Source organism: Podarcis tiliguerta (assembly GCF_965153285.1).
Source record: "Podarcis tiliguerta genome assembly, chromosome: 17".
NCBI classification, from domain to species: Eukaryota; Metazoa; Chordata; class Lepidosauria; order Squamata; family Lacertidae; genus Podarcis; species Podarcis tiliguerta.
In genome coordinates, this window is record NC_139550.1 from 27800329 (window position 1) to 27818020 (window position 17692).

At 50.3% G+C, this 17692-nt stretch overlaps 1 protein-coding gene across 14 annotated transcripts in view; it reads left to right on the forward strand.

Moving 5' to 3' along the window:
- The first annotated feature begins 739 nt into the window (after nucleotides 1-739).
- The window catches only part of SMARCA2 (SWI/SNF related BAF chromatin remodeling complex subunit ATPase 2), a 128711-nt gene continuing 111758 nt past the window's right edge, over nucleotides 740-17692 (forward strand). For 2 of the 14 annotated variants that reach the window (XM_083419393.1, XM_083419382.1), the window contains exons 1-2: nucleotides 2374-2704; nucleotides 13486-13744. In XM_083419393.1, coding sequence (XP_083275519.1) covers nucleotides 13520-13744 — 225 coding nt within the window. In that variant the 5' untranslated portion in view covers nucleotides 2374-2704; nucleotides 13486-13519. The other 12 variants (XM_083419390.1, XM_083419379.1, XR_014506270.1 and 9 more) reach the window with 12 other exon arrangements.

A 17692-nucleotide genomic window follows, 5' to 3' on the forward strand; every position in this document is an offset into this window, starting at 1 on the left:
GAAGCTCCCCTGCCACAGCTTATTGGGAAGCCCCCGCTTGAAATTGCAGCAGGCAGAACCAGGACCTGCAAAGCTCAGGTGGCGAGAGCCAAGGTTGCAGGTTCGATCCCCGTCGGGGGCAGATTGCAGGGGGTTGGACTGGATTACCCCGGGGTCCCTTCCAGCTCTGCAATTCTAAGCTTCACCCGATCTCCTGCCAAGCATGCAAACAAGGGGCCTGGGAAAAGCAGCCTTCAGCCCCAAGCCCGCTGCCTCTCGCCTTTCCTTCCGTCAAGCCCCGTCCAGGTTCCAGCACCTTCTTCCCCCGACCCTCCCGCGGCCAAATGCAGCCAGGCTCCTCTCCATCTCTGCGGAAGGAGAAGACTCTGCAAACAAGGCGGTGCAAAAATGCAGGGGGGAGAAGGCGGGCGCGCATCTCTATGTGCGTGCGGGTGTGAAATGAGCCCATGCAAACATCGCGCATAGTCCCAGATGCTCCGCGCGCGCCTTGCACCGAGAGCAGCGCCCGCCCGCCCCACCGGCCTCCCCCTCGGAGCAGGTCCCCAGCTCCGCCCGCCCCTTCCCGAGCAGCCTCGGGAGCGACTCCGCCTGCTGCTGGAGGGGGCGGGGGGCCCCGTGAGTGGCAGCAGGGAGCCTCCAATCGGGGACCCCTCTCCGCCCTCGGGGCGGGCACTCCGTCTCGGCGCCGTCCAGTCGGAGGCTCCCTTTGGGCGGCATGGGAGGGGGGGGAGCGTGGGAGGAGCCGGGGGCGGCGCGGGCGCGGAGGAAGAGGCGGGGATGGCCGCGCGCCGTGAAGTCATCGGCATAATCCGGTGGCTCGCGCTGGATCTACTCCGGGTGACTCAGAGAGAGAGGGAGGCAGGCAGAGGGATCTGGCGCGGCGCTCTCCCCCAGCAAGGTAAACGTCCCCCCGACGCCTCCCGGGCGCATCCTCCGCCCTGCGCTGCGCCCCCTCCGCGGCTCGCCGGATCCTCCACTTCGCTCGGGGCTCCCGTTTCCCCCAAATCGGAGACCCCCCCCCCAGCAAGTCCCTTCCCCCTCCCCACGTAAACAAGTCTCCCCGGGGCCCCCCTCCGTAGAGTGCGGGCGACTTCTTCCCGGCGCCCTTGAAGAAGCCAAAGACCCCCAAGAAAGTTTTTTTGGGGGGTCACGATCCCCCTTTTCCTATTTTCCCCCTCCCAGGAGGAAAGATTCTGCCGGATCGCGCCCTTGGCTCGCCGCTGACTTTGTGAGTCAGCTGCAGCTGGAGAAGGGAAGGTCGCGGGAGCGAGGAAAAGGCTGCGCGGCGGCGGCCGAGAAGCCGGAGAGAGGCAGCAGCTGGTGCTGCTCGGGTTGCTTTGGTTTCCAAAGCGGAGAGCGACCAAAATAGGCTGCGAGGGGCCGCCGGGTCGGGCTGCCCCGGCCCTCCTGCGCCTGATGGACAGAGCTGCGTTTGGGTGGCTATAAATAAGCAGCGGCGCGCCGAGAAAGAGGAGGATCCCCGCGCCGGATCTGCAGGAGGAATCTGCCCGGGAAACCGAGGCAGGTGCCGGGGGCGGGGGCTGCAAGTTTGCGCGGCGTCCTGCCCCAAGGAAGGCAACGTCGGGGGGTGGGGGTGGTTGCAGGGGATCCCCGGTCCCTCCCCGGGGTGGAGCTGCCGCCGAGGGCAGGGCGATGCAAGATGGGGAGGGCGGCATTCGGCAGCCGAGCGCAGGAAGGCCACGATAATCTCCCCGCCCGACGGTCACAAACATTACGCACACAAGGCGCAGCAGGGTCTCCAGGGGCCGCTGTCCTCGCTGCCTCCTAGTTGGGCGTCTCAAAACTCAAAAGGAGATCTGAGAGGCTGCCCAGCGCCCCGTCGGGGCTCCTTTCCGCTGCTGCGAAGGTGTTGCCGTGCGCGTCCCAAAATAGCCTGGCTCCCACCCCCCTCCCTCGGAGCAGGAAGGCGCTGTCTTCTCATCTTTACCCCACCCCCCGCAGTACATGCATTCATAATATTTCCGGCGAGGGGGCACAACTCGGCGAGCCGTTCTTCCTTTGGAGAGGGCTTTGCGTGCCCGGACGCAGCGGCGCGTTGGTGCGCCCTCCCCCGACGGGCGCCTGCCTGCTCCCTCGCCTCGTTGGTGGCCGTTTCTCGGCCGGGAAGGAAGGGGCGAAAAGTTTTTTGGGGTGGGCTCTCAAGTGCGGGGAGGCGCCGCCGTCTTTGGCGCTCTGGCGTCGGGGGCGTCGGGCGGAGCAGGCGGCCAGCTGGAGGCCGCGTCTCGGTGCGCCGAGCTGGCTGGCTGCGAGAGAGGAAGAGGCGAGGTCTCGGCGCGCAGGCTGGGCTGGCTTTGGCATCTCTCCTCCTCCTCTGCTCTCCTTCCTTCCTTCCCTCCGTCTGCTCCGAGAACCAGGAAGTCCCCGCGGCCGACGAGGACGCGCCCTCCCGTCTGGCCCGGTGAGCGGGGCGACGAGCTAGGCCTGCCTGCGCCGGGGAAGCGCACCCGGGGCTCGCCTTCGGGGCTCCCTTCGGAAAGGTAACGCGCCCTGCAACAGCAGCAGCAGCCGGGATCGGCTTCCCCTCCCCCCCGACGGGGGCCGGGACCGAGTGCGCGCTCCGGGGCTGCTTGGCTCTGCTTTTTCGGCGCGCGCGCCCGCGCCCTGCAAACTGGAAGCGGAGGCCTCGGCAGCCTGCAAAAGTCCCGGAAGAGTCTCGGATCCGGAGCGAGGTGGCGTGCGCGCGGTGGGTTGGGAGGTCGTGGCGCCGCGACGGGGCGCCCCACGCGCTGCAGGCGAGGATCCCAAGTTGGGCAACTTTGCCGGGGCTCCCGGGAGAGGTCCCGAGTCTCCAAATTCGTGGCCGGCGCTATGGCGCGCGCGCGCCGAGCCCGCGAGGGTTTCCCCAGCCATTTGCACGAGGCAAGAGGAGCCGAGGGACTCCTTTCTGGCGACGGGGCGGCCTTGCAGCTTCAAGGGACCGCGCCGGTTGCGTTGCAGCGCCTTGCGGTGTTGAAAAGTTTTGCAGAGCCCCGATTCGGGTTCATGTGCACCAAGAAATGGTGGAGCCGCCGCCGAACTTGGAGTTTTTTTTGTTTGTTTGTTTGTTTGTTTTTTGCGCGCCCTGGCCGTGAACGTGGCCTGTGACCCGACGGCCTTGGGGCGCCCTTGCCTCCTCCTCCGCTCCCTCGAGGTCCGGGCAATGAATGCAAAGGCCGCCTGGCCTTGCTGCCCTGCTATGCAGCGGCGTGTTAGGAGGTGGGGCAGCTTTTGCTGAGCGAGTTGGCCCATTGTTATGCAAATTGCAGGCACACTTTCTCTTTGTGGACCTAATTGCCCTGCTAGTTTCATTCTTGTCTCTCTCCTCCCTCCCTCCTCCTCCTCTCCAGTCCCTTTGTTACTGCAGGGAAGGGGGGGGGGGGAGATATAGCTGCAGCAGGACAAAATTAGAGGCAGATTTTTTAAGTCCATCTGCAATTCATCAGATGCATAAAACAAAATTCCTTGTTGGTTGTGAGCATTTTGAAGCGCATTCAAAGTTAAGCGTATCGGGTAACAGATGTGGGTTTGACAGAGGTGAAGGCAATGCTTCATTAAGCAAGAATTTCTTCTGCGCTGTGTCTCTGCTTTAAGGACGGTGGGATTTCATGAAAAGTGTTCTCCACCAGAGCTTGTTCAAAGCAGCCTTGGATCTCTCCTTTTGTTCATTTCTGCCGTGTCACATCTGAGGAGGGCTTTGACCAACACCTGAGGCTGCAGACTGACAAGGGAAAAAAGTCCTCCAGCTAAAAACGTTATATTGTTAATGCTGGAATTCTATTTAATACATGCTTTTCAAAAGTTTAGCTGGAATTAATATCCACCCTGTTGCATGTGCCGACTTCTGCTTTGCTTTGAAGTGAAGATCACAAACTGCAGAGGGAGGTTTCCTCTGCAAATTTTATTTCTCTTTTAAACCGTTAAACTCCTGGTTATTATTGTTGTAACCTCCGTGATCCGGGCATGAAGACTTCTCAGCTGGCAGCAAATGGGCAGATGCACACAAATCCTTTGAAGTATTTCCAGTGTGTTCCCGTGGCCTCTGCTGTTTGGGAAGACAATTGTGTTTGAAGCTGCTTGCTCCCCCAATTTGCTCAGAGTTAACTTCAGCTGAGATTCTCTCAAGTGATTATTACCTGAAAGCTAATCTGACATTGCTGCAAGGAAAGAAGATGATGTAGCCCTCGTTTTAACCACAGTTCTCAAACGTAATGCGGGGATAAAGTTTGCCACTGTTAGATTATGGTTCTTAGTGTGAGTTTTTGCATTTTGTAACTTTTCTCTGTGGGACAGCAGCATAGAACCCCCTTGCGGCAACACCAACAGAAAGTCCTGTGGCATCTTGGAGACCTGACATATTTTCCACGGGACGGACTTTTTGAGGGTCAGTCCACAGAAGCAAATGGTATAAGACATTTGTTAGTCTTTATGGTGCCAGAAGAACCCCCAAAACCTCTGGTATTTTGTCACGTTGCTCTGGCTTGTTAAGACATAGCTGTCAACTTTTCCCTTTTCTTGCGAGGAATCCTATTCGGAATAAGGGAATTTCCCTTTTTAAAAAAGGGAAACGTTGACAGCTATGTTCTTAAGAGCTTTGCACAGAGTGATTGATGCTTTGGGCTCCTACTTTTTCATGCCTCCTTCCTGCCAGGCTACCATATTCTCTTAAAGTTCCCAGCTAATGCCTTCTCCATTGGATGTTAGGAGACAGCGCTTGTCTTCTAAATTGGCTTGACGGTCCCTCGTGGAGTGGAGCTGCCTGGGTCCTTTGCACGATGCAAAGCTCCTCTTCCGTGTTGCTGTTCCGTCTTGCCCACCTGTTGGCTCTTTGTTCTGCCTCTCAGGCCTGTGTCTCCCTCCTGCTTTTGCAAAATACTTCTTATGCCAGCTGTGCTAGGAGACTGTGGAGAGCTGAGGCCCCCCTCCCTCTTCCCATCCCCAGGGAGGGTTTTGGCCCATGCTTTCTGAAACCTGAGTCCTGGCTTGTTTATGAGTCTGTTCCGAGATTATTTGTCGTCCTTGGCAGTTTGTCGTTCTTCTGCCTCCTCTGGGGGCCCTGTCCTAGAGTTTGCAAAATACCAGTTTTGCTCCCAAACGGTAATTATCCCCCCCCCCCTTTTGTAAATTACATTGACACAACGGTTGGAGTTATGGAGGCTGTTATCTAGTTGATCTGTTTTCTAATAATGTGCAGACAATAATCCCTGACGAGCCTTGGAGGAAAATAGATAATGCCCAGCTTTTGTCTGCTTTGCACTTATCCATGTTTTGCAGGATAACTTGTGAAGAGGCTTGTTTGGCGCAAAGGAGTGACGAAATTCAAGGCTGTTCCAGTGTTTTTGCAGCCTTGAGCTGCTCCGTGAAGCTGAACCTTTGCCAGTTTGAATCTGCTTCTTAGAATGGACTGCCTGGCACTGTTGGAAGTTTGCCAGGCGTGTTTTGCAACTGACGGGGGTCCGCTTGCGACCCCTTGAAGATCTCTGGGGGCAGGTCGGTGGGTTTGCCCGACTGGCCCTTTCCGGTGAAGTCTGGGCCTGCCAGAAGCGCCGGGGCTTCACATCAGTGTCAAATCTAGATAGTCCAAAGATGAACTTCGGATCGGGCCACCCCGATCTAGAGCCAGAATAAGGGGGCGCTTTGTCCTTGCTCCCTATTTTGGCGCAGCGGGTGATGTTATGATTGCTTCCGGGAACGTGCCCCATGGGATTTTAAAGCTCCAGAAGACAAATTGGGGCCCCCCTGCTCTGTTTGTCAGTGTGCCATCCCTGCAATGTAACTCTCGTGTAAATTGCAAGTTAACCTGGACTAAGAAGGGACCTATTCTGCAAAGGTGCTGAATCTAATGCATATTTTTGCCGCTTGTCCCGTGCAGTTCGGCTTCAACCTGCGCTGGTCAAGGAAGAGCTGCTGTTCCCATTGCTCTCAACCAGATGTCAGCAAACTTTTCCAGCAGGGGGCCGGTCCACTGTTCCTCAGACCTTGTGGGGGGCCGGACTATATTTTGGGGGAAAAATATGAACGAATTCCTATGCCCCACAAATAACCCAGAGATGCATTTTAAATAAAAGGACACATTCTACTCATGTAAAAACACGCTGATTCTCAGACCATCCGCGGGCTGGATTGAGAAGGCAATTGAGCTGGATCCGGCCCCCCAGGCCTTAGTTTGCCTACCCATGCTCTCAACCCTTGTGCGAGAAAAAATAAGAAGTCCTTGTTGTAAATATGCAGGGGTGTCGATCCGACGAATGAGTTCTTGTAACTACATCGGTCTCTTCATATTTTTCCCCCATTTGTATTTGCTATTATTGCTTAGCGAATTTATTGGTTGGAACTCGATAGTCTCTGTGAATGATGGGAACAAACAGAAAATAAACAGGACTGTACAAGGGGGTTCTGAGATTGCATTCATATTGTGGGTTTTTGCAGCCACTAAATATGCTTCCTGGTGTCTTTTCTAGCTGTTAACGTATTATTTCTATAATACAGTGGTGCCTTGGTTCTCAAACGCCTTGGTATTCAAACAACTTGGAACCCAAACACCGCAAACTTGGAAGTAAATGTTCCAGTTTGCGAACTTTTTTTGGAAGCCGAACGTGCTCTGTTTTGAGTGTTACACTTCTGTTTTGAGTGACACACTTCTGTTTTAAGTGTTACGCTGAGGTCTGTCTGTTTCTGCTATTTATTTTGCGTTTTTGCGGCTCTTTTGTTTTTGTGACTGTGTGGAACCCAGTTCAGCTACTGATTGATTCATTGTGTGACTGCAATGCATCGTTTGTTTCTTTTATTTTACGGATCAGTGTTCTTGTTTGATAGTAAAATTCATGTTAAATTGCTGTTTTGGAGGTTGTTTTTAAAAGTCTGGAGTGGATCAATCTGTTTTGCATGACTTTCTATGGGAAAGTGCGCCTTGGTTTTGGAATGGACTTCCGGAATGGATTAAGTTTGAGAATCAAGGGACCACTGTAATGCACTCTTAATACAAAAACCCAGAGTGGCTTTTTTTTGCCAAATAATATTTATTTGTTTTCCAAATTTTAAACAGATCAACGCCAAATTACATCAAAATTAATGCAATTTTCCCGAAGAGTTGACTTCCCGCTCTTGGTCCTAGATGCATCCCTGCTTTCCCCCATTGCTGGTAAAAACGTACCATGTGTTCATCCCCATGAGGTTGGGGTCCCATTCCCACTCGGCTGTGAAGCTGCCGCCGGGGAGCCCCTCCCTCTCAGCCTTGCCTACCTCTCAAGGTCCTTGTGAGGATATAGTGGGGAGAACAAGAATATACTCTACCTTGGAGGAAAGGTGAGATAGAAACGCCATAGGAAATAAACTTTGTGTGGAAATAGCCTCAGTCCTAAATGGTACCATTGTCAAAGCAACCGTATATTAAGTTTCTAATACATCAGAAATGTTGCTTCTGGTGCGTAACTCTGGCTAAATCTAAAAGAACATGCTGCACCCATTGCAGGGGTGTGAAGATAACTATTTATTTCTTCTTTCGCACTGGCTAGATAGCAGTTTCTGTTTAAATTTAGCCTTTCTGATAGCAGTTCTGCATTTTCAGGCAGTGCTAGGAGGCTCCGCTACATTGGACTGGCAGTCCCTTGTCTCTTGCAAAACACCTTCCAAAGCCACCTTTCCCTGGAAAAAACCCCCACAAGATGCAGTTTTGTGCGTTTAAAACACTTCCTTTTGTGATGGCGGTTAGTGGGGGGGGGGGACTGATGAGCCCCCGGGGACTCTGCAGGTATGGTTTGTTTTGCACAGTCTGGCTTTAGAGGTATTTACATGTCTTGCCCTGCAAGCAGTGGGAGTCCCCAGGTAGATGACTTTAATCCAGCCCAGTGACTCTTGTTCCAATTGCTGCCTGGCTTAATCAGAGGAAGGATGGAGTGATTGAAACACAAGAATGTAATGTTTGCACAAATATAAAAAACGCACTGGAGTAATGAAGTATTGCTGAGTATTTAGCGCTGGCCTATAAAAGGATGGAATTGGAAGAAAGAGGTCTTAGGCTGTGTTTCTTTTTTGAATAATTTGATTTTAAATAATATAAACAAATTACAAGCAACAATTCCAAGTCCAAATGTTGAGATTACTCTGAATCTCCTGACTTTCCCCCACCCCATGGATCCTATTGATAATATTTACAACTGCGTATCCATCTTTATCCTTTTAAATTATCCATACTTTCTGTTACTTTAAAGTGTGGTGGTTAAAATCCTGCCAATGTTTTAACTTGCTTGCAGCGGTCTCGTAAGTGAATCACAAACTTTCCCCATTCTTTTTTTAAAGTTCTGGTCTTCTTGATTCCTGAGCTTCCCAGATAATTTTGCTGTTTCGGCGTAGTCCGTCTTGGTTTGCCGTTCTTTTCTAGGAAACCCAGCCAGATGGGCGGGGTAAAAAAGGTAAAGGTACTCCTGCCCGTTCGGGCCAGTCTTGCCACACTCTAGGGTTGTGCGCTCATCTCACTCTATAGGCCGAGAGCCAGCGCTGTCCGGAGACACTTCCGGGTCACGTGGCCAGCGTGACAAGCTGCATCTGGCGAGCCAGCGCAGCACACGGAAACGCCATTTACCTTCCCGCTAGTAAGCGGTCCCTATTTATCTACTTGCACCCAGGGGTGCTTTCGAACTGCTAGGTTGGCAGGCGCTGGGACCGAACAACGGGAGCGCACCCCGCCACGGGGATTCAAACCGCCGACCATGCGATCGGCAAGTCCTAGGCGCTGAGGTTTTACCCACAGCGCCACCCGCGTCTCCGGTGGGATATAAATACTAAATTATGTATTATAAATGCTAATGGGTGGGGTATAAATACTAAATTAGTAGTAGTAGTAGTCAGGGTTGTTTCTTCCTTCCATCTCTGGCGTCTTTGACTGTGTTTCTAAGGCTCCCGTGTTGTTGTTTTCTGATAGGATGAAATGGATGATGTAGCAGCAGACGACAGGCTCCTGTTTGAACCCTTTTCATACTAGGTGTGCTTGTTCCAATTCAGGGATGCTTCACACACCGTGTAACACCGTGCAATAGCCAGTGCCACTTGCCAGCTGTTGTCCTTCTGTTTTCTGGTCATTTAGTCCAGCTCCTTGCGATGCAGGAATCTCAGCCATGACAGATGACCACCCAAACTCTGCTTAAATACCTCCGAGGAAGGAGAGTCCCATCACCTCCTGAGGGAGACAGTTCTGCTGTCGGAAAGTTCTTCCTGACGTTGGGCCGGAATCTCCTCTCTCGGAACTTGAAGCCATTGGTGCACCCAAAGTGCAAAAGCAAAGCCTTCCACGCTGTAGGTTCTTGGTTCAGGTGTCAAACAAGGTGCCTTGCAAGAACCCAGCTTTGCCATCTCTTCTCCCCGGATTGCTTTCCACAGTTGCCGAATTTCTGTCTTGGGAGACCCATCCCTCTGTTTGGGGATCTGTGGGGTTTGGGGCCCCAAAGGGGTCTGGCCATAGCTGTCAACCGTCCCTTATTTGGCGGGAAACCCCCTTATCCCAGTGCCATGTCCTGCTGCTGTCCCTTATTGATGATGTCCCTTAAACTTCCTGGGTTTCAAAGGAAGCAGCTCCTCTCCCTCCCTCCCTGCTGGCCAGGGAGGGAGGGAGGCTCCAACTGTGTTGCTTGGCTGCGTTGCTCACCCACTAAGGAGTCTAAGAATGACTGGGGAGTGGAGCTTGCATGCCTTGTGCCGATCAAATTGACCGCGTTGCCCAGGGACTCGCCTTTGCTCTGTGCTTCCCAGCAGAGATGTGACGGTGGTTTTCCTTGCTGTATCCCCTTTGCTGGGTTGCTGCGCCTTGGGAACCACCGCTTGAGGCTTTGTTTGGCCGCTGGCTGGGCTTTCTGCCTTTGGCTCGGAGGGGCTCAGAAGCTGAGCATACCTGCGCCCGGAAAATCCCTTATTTTGGCTGCTGATCCCTTATTTTCGAGGCTGCTGGTCCCTTATTTTCAAATCTGTAAGTTGACAGCTATGGGTCTGGCAGGTAATGCACACTGAGGTAACAGAAGCCAAGACAGGCAGAAGTTGGGAAGGGAGAGCTTGGTCTGGCAAGGTGCCCTCCGAGGGGAGGCTTTGCCAACACCCGGTGGAGCTATGTTGGTTCTTGAGCTCACCTGAGTCGATGCTGAGCCAGGTGACTGGTGCGGTCATGTCGCAGCCGAGATGGTGGCATTGATCGGTCCAACTCTGGCAGCAAACTTTGTGGTGGATGCTCGGTCTAGGTGGGAAGATGCAGGGATGGCAGTGGGAAGTCCTAGTAAGACTCTTCTTTCTCTTCACCAACATCACCAGTAATGGTTCTAGGGGTTGCTCGTGCGTAAGTTGCCGCCACTCCTGGCTAGGTTACCTGGTTGAACCCTTTCTGTCTGGACAGCCTCAAGTTTCGTGGCTGCCTCAGTCGCTGGCAGAATCCGTCAGTGGGCGTTTCTTGAACCTCTTCCAGCATAAAAGCTGTTTGACGCCCAGTCTCCTCCTACTCTCCCTGCGCGGAAGTCTTCTGCGCAGGGAGGGTATGGGCAGCGGAGTACCCGTGCTCTCTCTGCTGGTCTCCGGCGAGGAGTCCTGGAGCCACCTCTCCGATTCCCCCATCTGCCCCCCTTCTCCACTGGTGTTACGCTGATTTCCTTCCCCAGCGGATGGGCTGCCTCTCTCCCTGCTGGGACCCCCTCCGGCATCCCTCTGGAGCCTTCTCTCCGCCTCCAGCTCCGATGGCAGTTCCCTGACATCACCCTACAACTCTCTTAGGACGATGCCCCTGTCCGCCCACTGTAGGTGGCTGTCTTGGAGAGCAGTGGTCTGTTGGGGATCTCGGTTGAGTGGCACATGCCACTCAAGACGCAGCATGCTTGGAATAATGCAGTGGTACCTCTAGTTATGGATTTAATTCGTTTCGGGGTACCGTGTGCATCCCCAAAAAATCGTAACTAGAGGCGCCGCTTCTGTGCATGTGCGCGGCGCAATAGAGCACTTCTGCACATGCGTGAGCGGCGAAACCTGAAAGTACAGTGGTACCTCAGGTTACAGACGCTTCAGGTTACAGACTCCGCTAACCCAGAAATATTGCTTCAGGTTGAGAACTTTGCTTCAGGATGAGAACAGAAATCGTGCTTTGGCGGCGCAGCAGCAGCAGGAGGCCCCATTAGCTAAAGTGGTGCTTCAGGTTAAGTACCGTTTCAGGTTAAGAACGGACCCCTGGAACGAATTAAGTACTTAACCTGAGGCCGTAACCCAAAGATTCTGCAACCTGGAGGTTACGCAACACGAGGTACCACTGTACAGCTGTACTCAGCATGGCAGCATCCTGGTTGAGGGGAGAAAGATACCCACTTTCTAGGAGACTGCTCTGAGTCTTGTTCTTGTCATGCAGCCTATAGGACTGCAATGTTTGGCATGTCTGGTTGTGCAACGGGTGCCTGCTGAAATTGTGATGTGTGAAGTGGCATAAAGCGCCGGCCTCCATAGGTCCTTATTTTGTCTGTTCTCCCCCCCCCCATCCCTCCAAGGTCTTCACACGTGGGCCTGCGTGACTCGATATCTCTCTAGACTTAGGGTCCTGGACTCCATAGCAGGAATTTTCCATTTATTCCTCTGTGGCTTCATTGCCGCCATCCAAATTTGCTAAGTCCTCTGTCATCACTATTTGACATTTATTGCAGTGTTGGGGAGGGGCGATTTTTGAGTTGTTCTTTTTTTATTACCGTATTTTTCGCTCCATAGGGCGCACCGGCCCATAGGACGCACCAAGTTTTTTTGGGGGGAAATAAAGAAAAAAAATTTTATTTCCCCCCCCCCCAGGCGCTTGTGGGGCCAGCAGCAGGGAGAAGCGCTCTTCTCCCCACCGCCAGCCTTCAGATCAGGTCCGGGGACAGCGGGAAGACGCGCTGCGCCTCCCCGCTGTCCCCAGAGCTTGCAAGACAGGCAGCGGGGAGAAGCGCTCTTCTCCCCGCTGCCAGCCTTCAGATCAGGTCCGGGGACAGCGGGAAGACGTGCTGCGCCTCCCCGCTGTCCCCGGAGCTTAAGGGGCTGGCAGCAGGGAGAAGCACGCGTCTCCCCGCCGTCAGCCTCCAAACCACATCGGGAGACAGCGGGATGGCGGCGTTCCGCATCCCCGCTGTCCCCCGACCTTGTGGGGCTGGCGCTGGGGTTCTCCTGAAGTCTGGAGAGCGAGAGGGGTTGGTGCGCACCAACCCCTCTCCCTCTCCAGGCTTCAGCGAAAGCCTGCATTCGCCCCATAGGACGCACACACATTTCCCCTTCATTTTTGGAGGGGAAAAAGTGCGTCCTATGGAGCGAAAAATACGGTATGTACTGTATTCTGTGCTTTTATATTGCGATTTTATGTTGCGAGAGGCCCTGAGACCTCTGGGGTGTAGGGTGATATGCAAATCTAATAAATAATAATAATACATTTTAATATAATGGGTTGTATCTTACAAGTAGGCCCACTGAAATCCATGTGGGCAGAAAAGGAGGAGACATGCTCTGGTGCCTCTGTGAGCAAGTGTTGGTTTGATGTATTTAGGAGACGTCTCCTTCATTGGTAGCAATATAAACAGATCAGATTCTTTTTTTAAAATAAATTTTTATTGGAAATTTTATTTATAACATAACACAACCCCCCCACCCCCCCAACAACAAGCATAATATACAACAATACAAACAACCAAATAAAAGACTTCCTTTATCCTGTTTCTGGCATCCTTATTTACTTCTTATAAGCTGTTTCCTTTATGAATAATTATTAAGATTTTTCTAATTATAACTTAAACATCCACAAAGTCTCCTGCAGACATTAATCAAGTCCAGGTATGAATTTTAGGGCAAAATCGGTATCTGTATTCCAAATGCAAGCAAAGCATTCTTGTAGCAGAGAACTCTTGTCTCGGAGATACTCCCAGGGCCCTAATAAACGGTTGATGACCAGAAGTCTGAGAAGCTGTGTCTTTTTCTTCCCATTGAAATGAATGAACATTTGCTGAGGCTCATTCCTTTCCCCTAGTTTACTCTGAGTAGCGCTTGGTTGGCTCAAGCTCAGCATCCTCAGAGTTTAGATTAGTTATTCTGCACCGTCAGAATGAGTTTTCAAAGGCAGGGTTAAGGATCTGTGGTGTCCTTCACATATAGTGTCCGGTTCCTTTCTCTGGAATGCGCATTTGTCTTTTATCATTTATATCAATTTATATACTCTATCCTTAAACTGTCCTTCTGTGCAAAACTCCCAATTTGAAAGAAAATGTGCGATTTTGATCTTAACAAGTCCGGTTTGTTTAAAAGTTTCTGGCTGGAAACCCAGCCAGATGGGCGGGGAAGAAATAATAAATTATTATTAAATTATTATTATTATATTATTATTATTATATTTTCACGGCCCATTAGGAAGTGAGGCAATAACTGCAATTATTTCCATATGCCCTGTTCTAATTTATGCTTTGCATCGTTACTTGGCTGTGGACAACTGACCTTCACATTGTGTTTCTCTCCCTGCAGCCGGACCGTGGACTGAAAGCGAGGCAGAGAGCAGATGGCTACTCCGACAGATCCCGGCGCCATGCCTCATCCCGGACCTTCCCCAGGGCCAGGGCTCTCTCCTGGACCCATACTGGGTCCCAGCCCAGGACCAGGTCCCTCGCCCAGTTCGGTGCACAGCATGATGGGACCGAGTCCTGGACCTCCAAGCGTTCCGCACCCCATGCCCGCTATGGGACCGAACGATTACCCGCCAGAAGGAATGCACTCCATGCACAAAGTAAGCATTTTCAGTTTTTCCCCATGTTGTGCACGTCTTTTTTCACAATTTTCACAATATTATAAACAAACACATAAGACAAACAAACATAAATCATAGCCTTATTGAAAATTACACTTATTAACTTTGTTAGGTGACTTCCTCGCTTCCCCTTGGTTGAATTTCATTGCATGTCCTTTTAACGGTTTTCCGAATCCCAATTCTTATAAAATTTAACTTGGACGTTAACATCCTTCAATCTTCACCTTATGGAATTAAACATATCAATTCATCACTTAACATAAATAAAATCCTAAGCCAATTAAATATCTGCAAGGTATTTTCAATTAATTTAACTTAACAAATTTAGCTAGATAATCATTAAATTTAATCCACTCTTCCTGATACTCCTCCTCCTTCCGGTCGCGGACTCTTCCGGTTAGGTCGGCTAGCTCCGAAAAATCCATCATCTTCATCTGCCATTCTTCTGTCGTTGGTAATTCTTGGGTTTTCCAGTTTTTAGCTAACAAAATACGGGCAGCAGTTGTTGTGCACGTCTGACATCAGTAGGGTCGCTTGCACGACAAACATTGGTGGCTGAAATCCCCTCTTTTGCACAGCTATTAAAAGTGCCAAAGCCCCAAGATACCAGGATCTGATGGTCTATCAGCGAAATATTATAAGACATTGTAAGTCTGGCTCATTCAACCTCTAGTAGAAGTATCTAACTCGATTTTGCGAGGGGGCAAAGCCCCTGAAACCTGGAAGCAAGCTTATATTACTCTGATTCCTAAACAGGGTCAAGATAGATCCAATATTAAAAACTACAGACCAATCTCCCTATTCAATGTGGATTACAAATTTATTGCAAATATACTGGCCAACAGGCTAAAGAAGGTTTTATCTGAGTATATTCATAAAGACCAGGCAGGATTTCTGCCTGGAAGACATATGAAAGACAACATTAGAAATGTTGTGGATATTTTGGAAAAGTTAGAAGCAAGAAAGAGTTGTAAAGCAATGTTAATGTTTATTGATGCAGAGAAAGCCTTTGACAATATATCTTGGAGTTTTATGTTTTAGATAACTTTATTAAAAGTGCCAAAGCCCTGCGCTCCTTTTGCATTTAGCCGCAGACTGGACAAGGCTGAAAAGCAGTGGCTGTGCCTTTGTGTTTCAGAATAATCATAAGCTTTATATTATCTAAGTAAAAGCAGAGACATCACCTTGCCAACAAAGGTCCGTATAGTTAAAGCCATGGTTTTCCCAGTAGTGATGTATGGAAGTGAGAGCTGGACCATAAAGAAGGCTGATCGCCGAAGAATTGATGCTTTTGAATTGTGGTGCTGGAGGAGACTCTTGAGAGTACCATGAACTGCAAGAAGATCAAACCTCTCCATTCTGAAGGAAATCAGCCCTGAGTGCTCACTGGAAGGACAGATCGTGAAGCTGAGACTCCAATACTTTGGCCACCTCATGAGAAGAGAAGATTCCCTGGAAAAGACCCTGATGTTGGGAAAGATGGAGGGCACAAGGAGAAGGGGACGACAGAGGATGAGATGGTTGGACAGTGTTCTCAAAGCTACAAACATGAGTCTGACCAAACTGCGGAAGGCAGTGGAAGACAGGAGTGCCTGGCATGCTCTGGTCCATGGGTTCACGAAGAGTCGGACACGACTAAACTGAACAACAAAAGGGCAGACGGTGATCCTGTGATACGGAAATGCATTTGACTCCTGCAACTGAGCAGCGCTTCTGTAGCGCATGAACTGAATGCTGCAGTTATGGCAAACAGTTTTGACTTAGGTTTCTGCAATCCTATATCCATTTACTTACCAGGGCGTTTAGTAGCATTGAAGACAACGGGACTTACCTCTGAGTAGCCATGTCTAAGATGGCGCTGCCAGTTTCCTGGAAGGAAAGAAGGAAGAAGGATGGCAGTTTGGAAACCAAAGCAGTATATTTTGGATACTGTCCTGAAGGTTGAACACCACCTACTGGGAATGGTGTTTTTATTGAAATCACTGTATCTGGGCAGTAAATACAGGATCCAGGCATTAGAAATCACGCTGTGTACTTACTCAGGCTTGTATTTTTTTTTAAATAAATTTTTATTAAGTTTTACACAAATATCTCCAATTAACAATTCCCAATTAACATATTTTTCTCTTTTGGACTTCCCTCAGCTTCTCTGACAATCATCCGTATTTGAATTTATTATCTACACATTCCCAAAATTAATATCGCCTTTTAAGATACCTTTACATATTTACATTCTTGCAATATTCCTTATTCTTTCACAAAGCTTCTTTAAAACCCACTAGCATTGTTTGCTCATCACACACACTTTTCAAATACTCAGAAAATTTCCCCCAATCCTCAATGAACTTGTGATCTCGTTGGTATCTTATTTTTCCAGTTAGTTTGTCCAGTTCTGCATAGTCCGTTAACTTCATTCTCCATTCTTCAAGAGTCGGTAGTTCTTCCTGCTTCCATTTTACTCAGGCTTGTAAATGGCTACTCGATCTTGGTGGGACTCTTCTAAGGCCACATCCGTACAATAAAAGAGGGAAGCTTACAAGTGGAATATTTTCAACGTTTTCCCAAATGGAAACGCATCACAAATAGCAGATGCTGTTATGGGTGGGATAGTATAACTTTTGAGGTTCTTAATTTTTGTAGACTCAGCTGCCAGTGTTGAGCTAGCACCTTACATCCCGATCCTGAGTGAGTTACGTGGAAGCAAGTTCCCCTGAAATTGCTGGGGCTTACTTCTGTGTAAGGGACGCGGGTGGCGCTGTGGGTTAAACCACAGAGCCTAGGACTTGCTGATCAGAAGGTCGGCGGTTCGAATCCCCGCAATGGGGTGAGCTCCCATTGCTTGGTCCCAGCTCCTGCCAACCTAGCAGTTCAAAAACACCCCAAAAAGTGCAAGTAGATAAATAGGTACCGTTCCGGCGGGAAGGTAAACAGTATTTCCATGCGCTGCTCTGGTTCGCCAGAAGCGGCTTAGTCCTGCTGGCCACATGACCCGGAAGCTGTACGCCGGCTCCCTTGGCCAATAAAGTGAGATGAGCGCCGCAACCCCAGAGTCGGCCACGACTGGACCTAATGGTCAGGGATCCCTTTACCTTTACTTCTGTGTAAACGCGCCTGGGCAGCTTTACTCTCATGCAAACGGGTTTATTTGCCTTGGGGCTCATGAATGATGGGAGATTAGTGGTTTTCTCTTTCTTTATGACCACGATCCAAAAGTAAAGGATTTATACTTTAGAAGTGGCTCGTTGCAAGTTTTGTTTCTGAGCTAACCTCCTTTTGGTATAGGGGTTGTTGTTGCTTGGTCATGTTATTTGGAGTGCGTGTGATACAAACTGTGTTTAATGGGACTTGTATATTTTCAAGTTCCTACTCTGATTTGTATCCCTCCGTTTCTTGTGAATTTGGCAAAGCCCCGGGAACAAAAAGTACCCCAAGAATAATTGGGCTGCAGTATTACCTCCTGAAGGGGAAAGATCGCATTGCACCAAAGGCCACGTAGAGATCAGTTAACTTAGTTCTTCAGGTTAAGGTTTTGAGAACTTTAAAGCCCTACACGGCTCAGGACCTCAATACCTCAAGGATCGCCTCTCACCATGTGAACTGATCCAGACCCTCCATTTGTCTATCTCCCCCACTCCCAGAGAGGTTTGGAGGGTGGCAACAAGAGGGCGGGGCCTTTTCTGTGGTGGCTCCCCAGTTTTGAAACACTCTCCCCAGAGAGGTTTGCCTGGCGCCATCATTACATGCCTTTAGGCGCCAGGCGAAAACATTTCCCTTTACTTTTCATCCATTAAATAATCTGTGGCCTGTAAAAGTGTGGGGGAAATGACTATTACTATTAATGATTTGTCTGTCTGTCAGTATGCTTTTGACTATGTTTTTATCATTGATGTTCTGTAATGTGTTTTTAACGTAGTACACCGCCCTGGG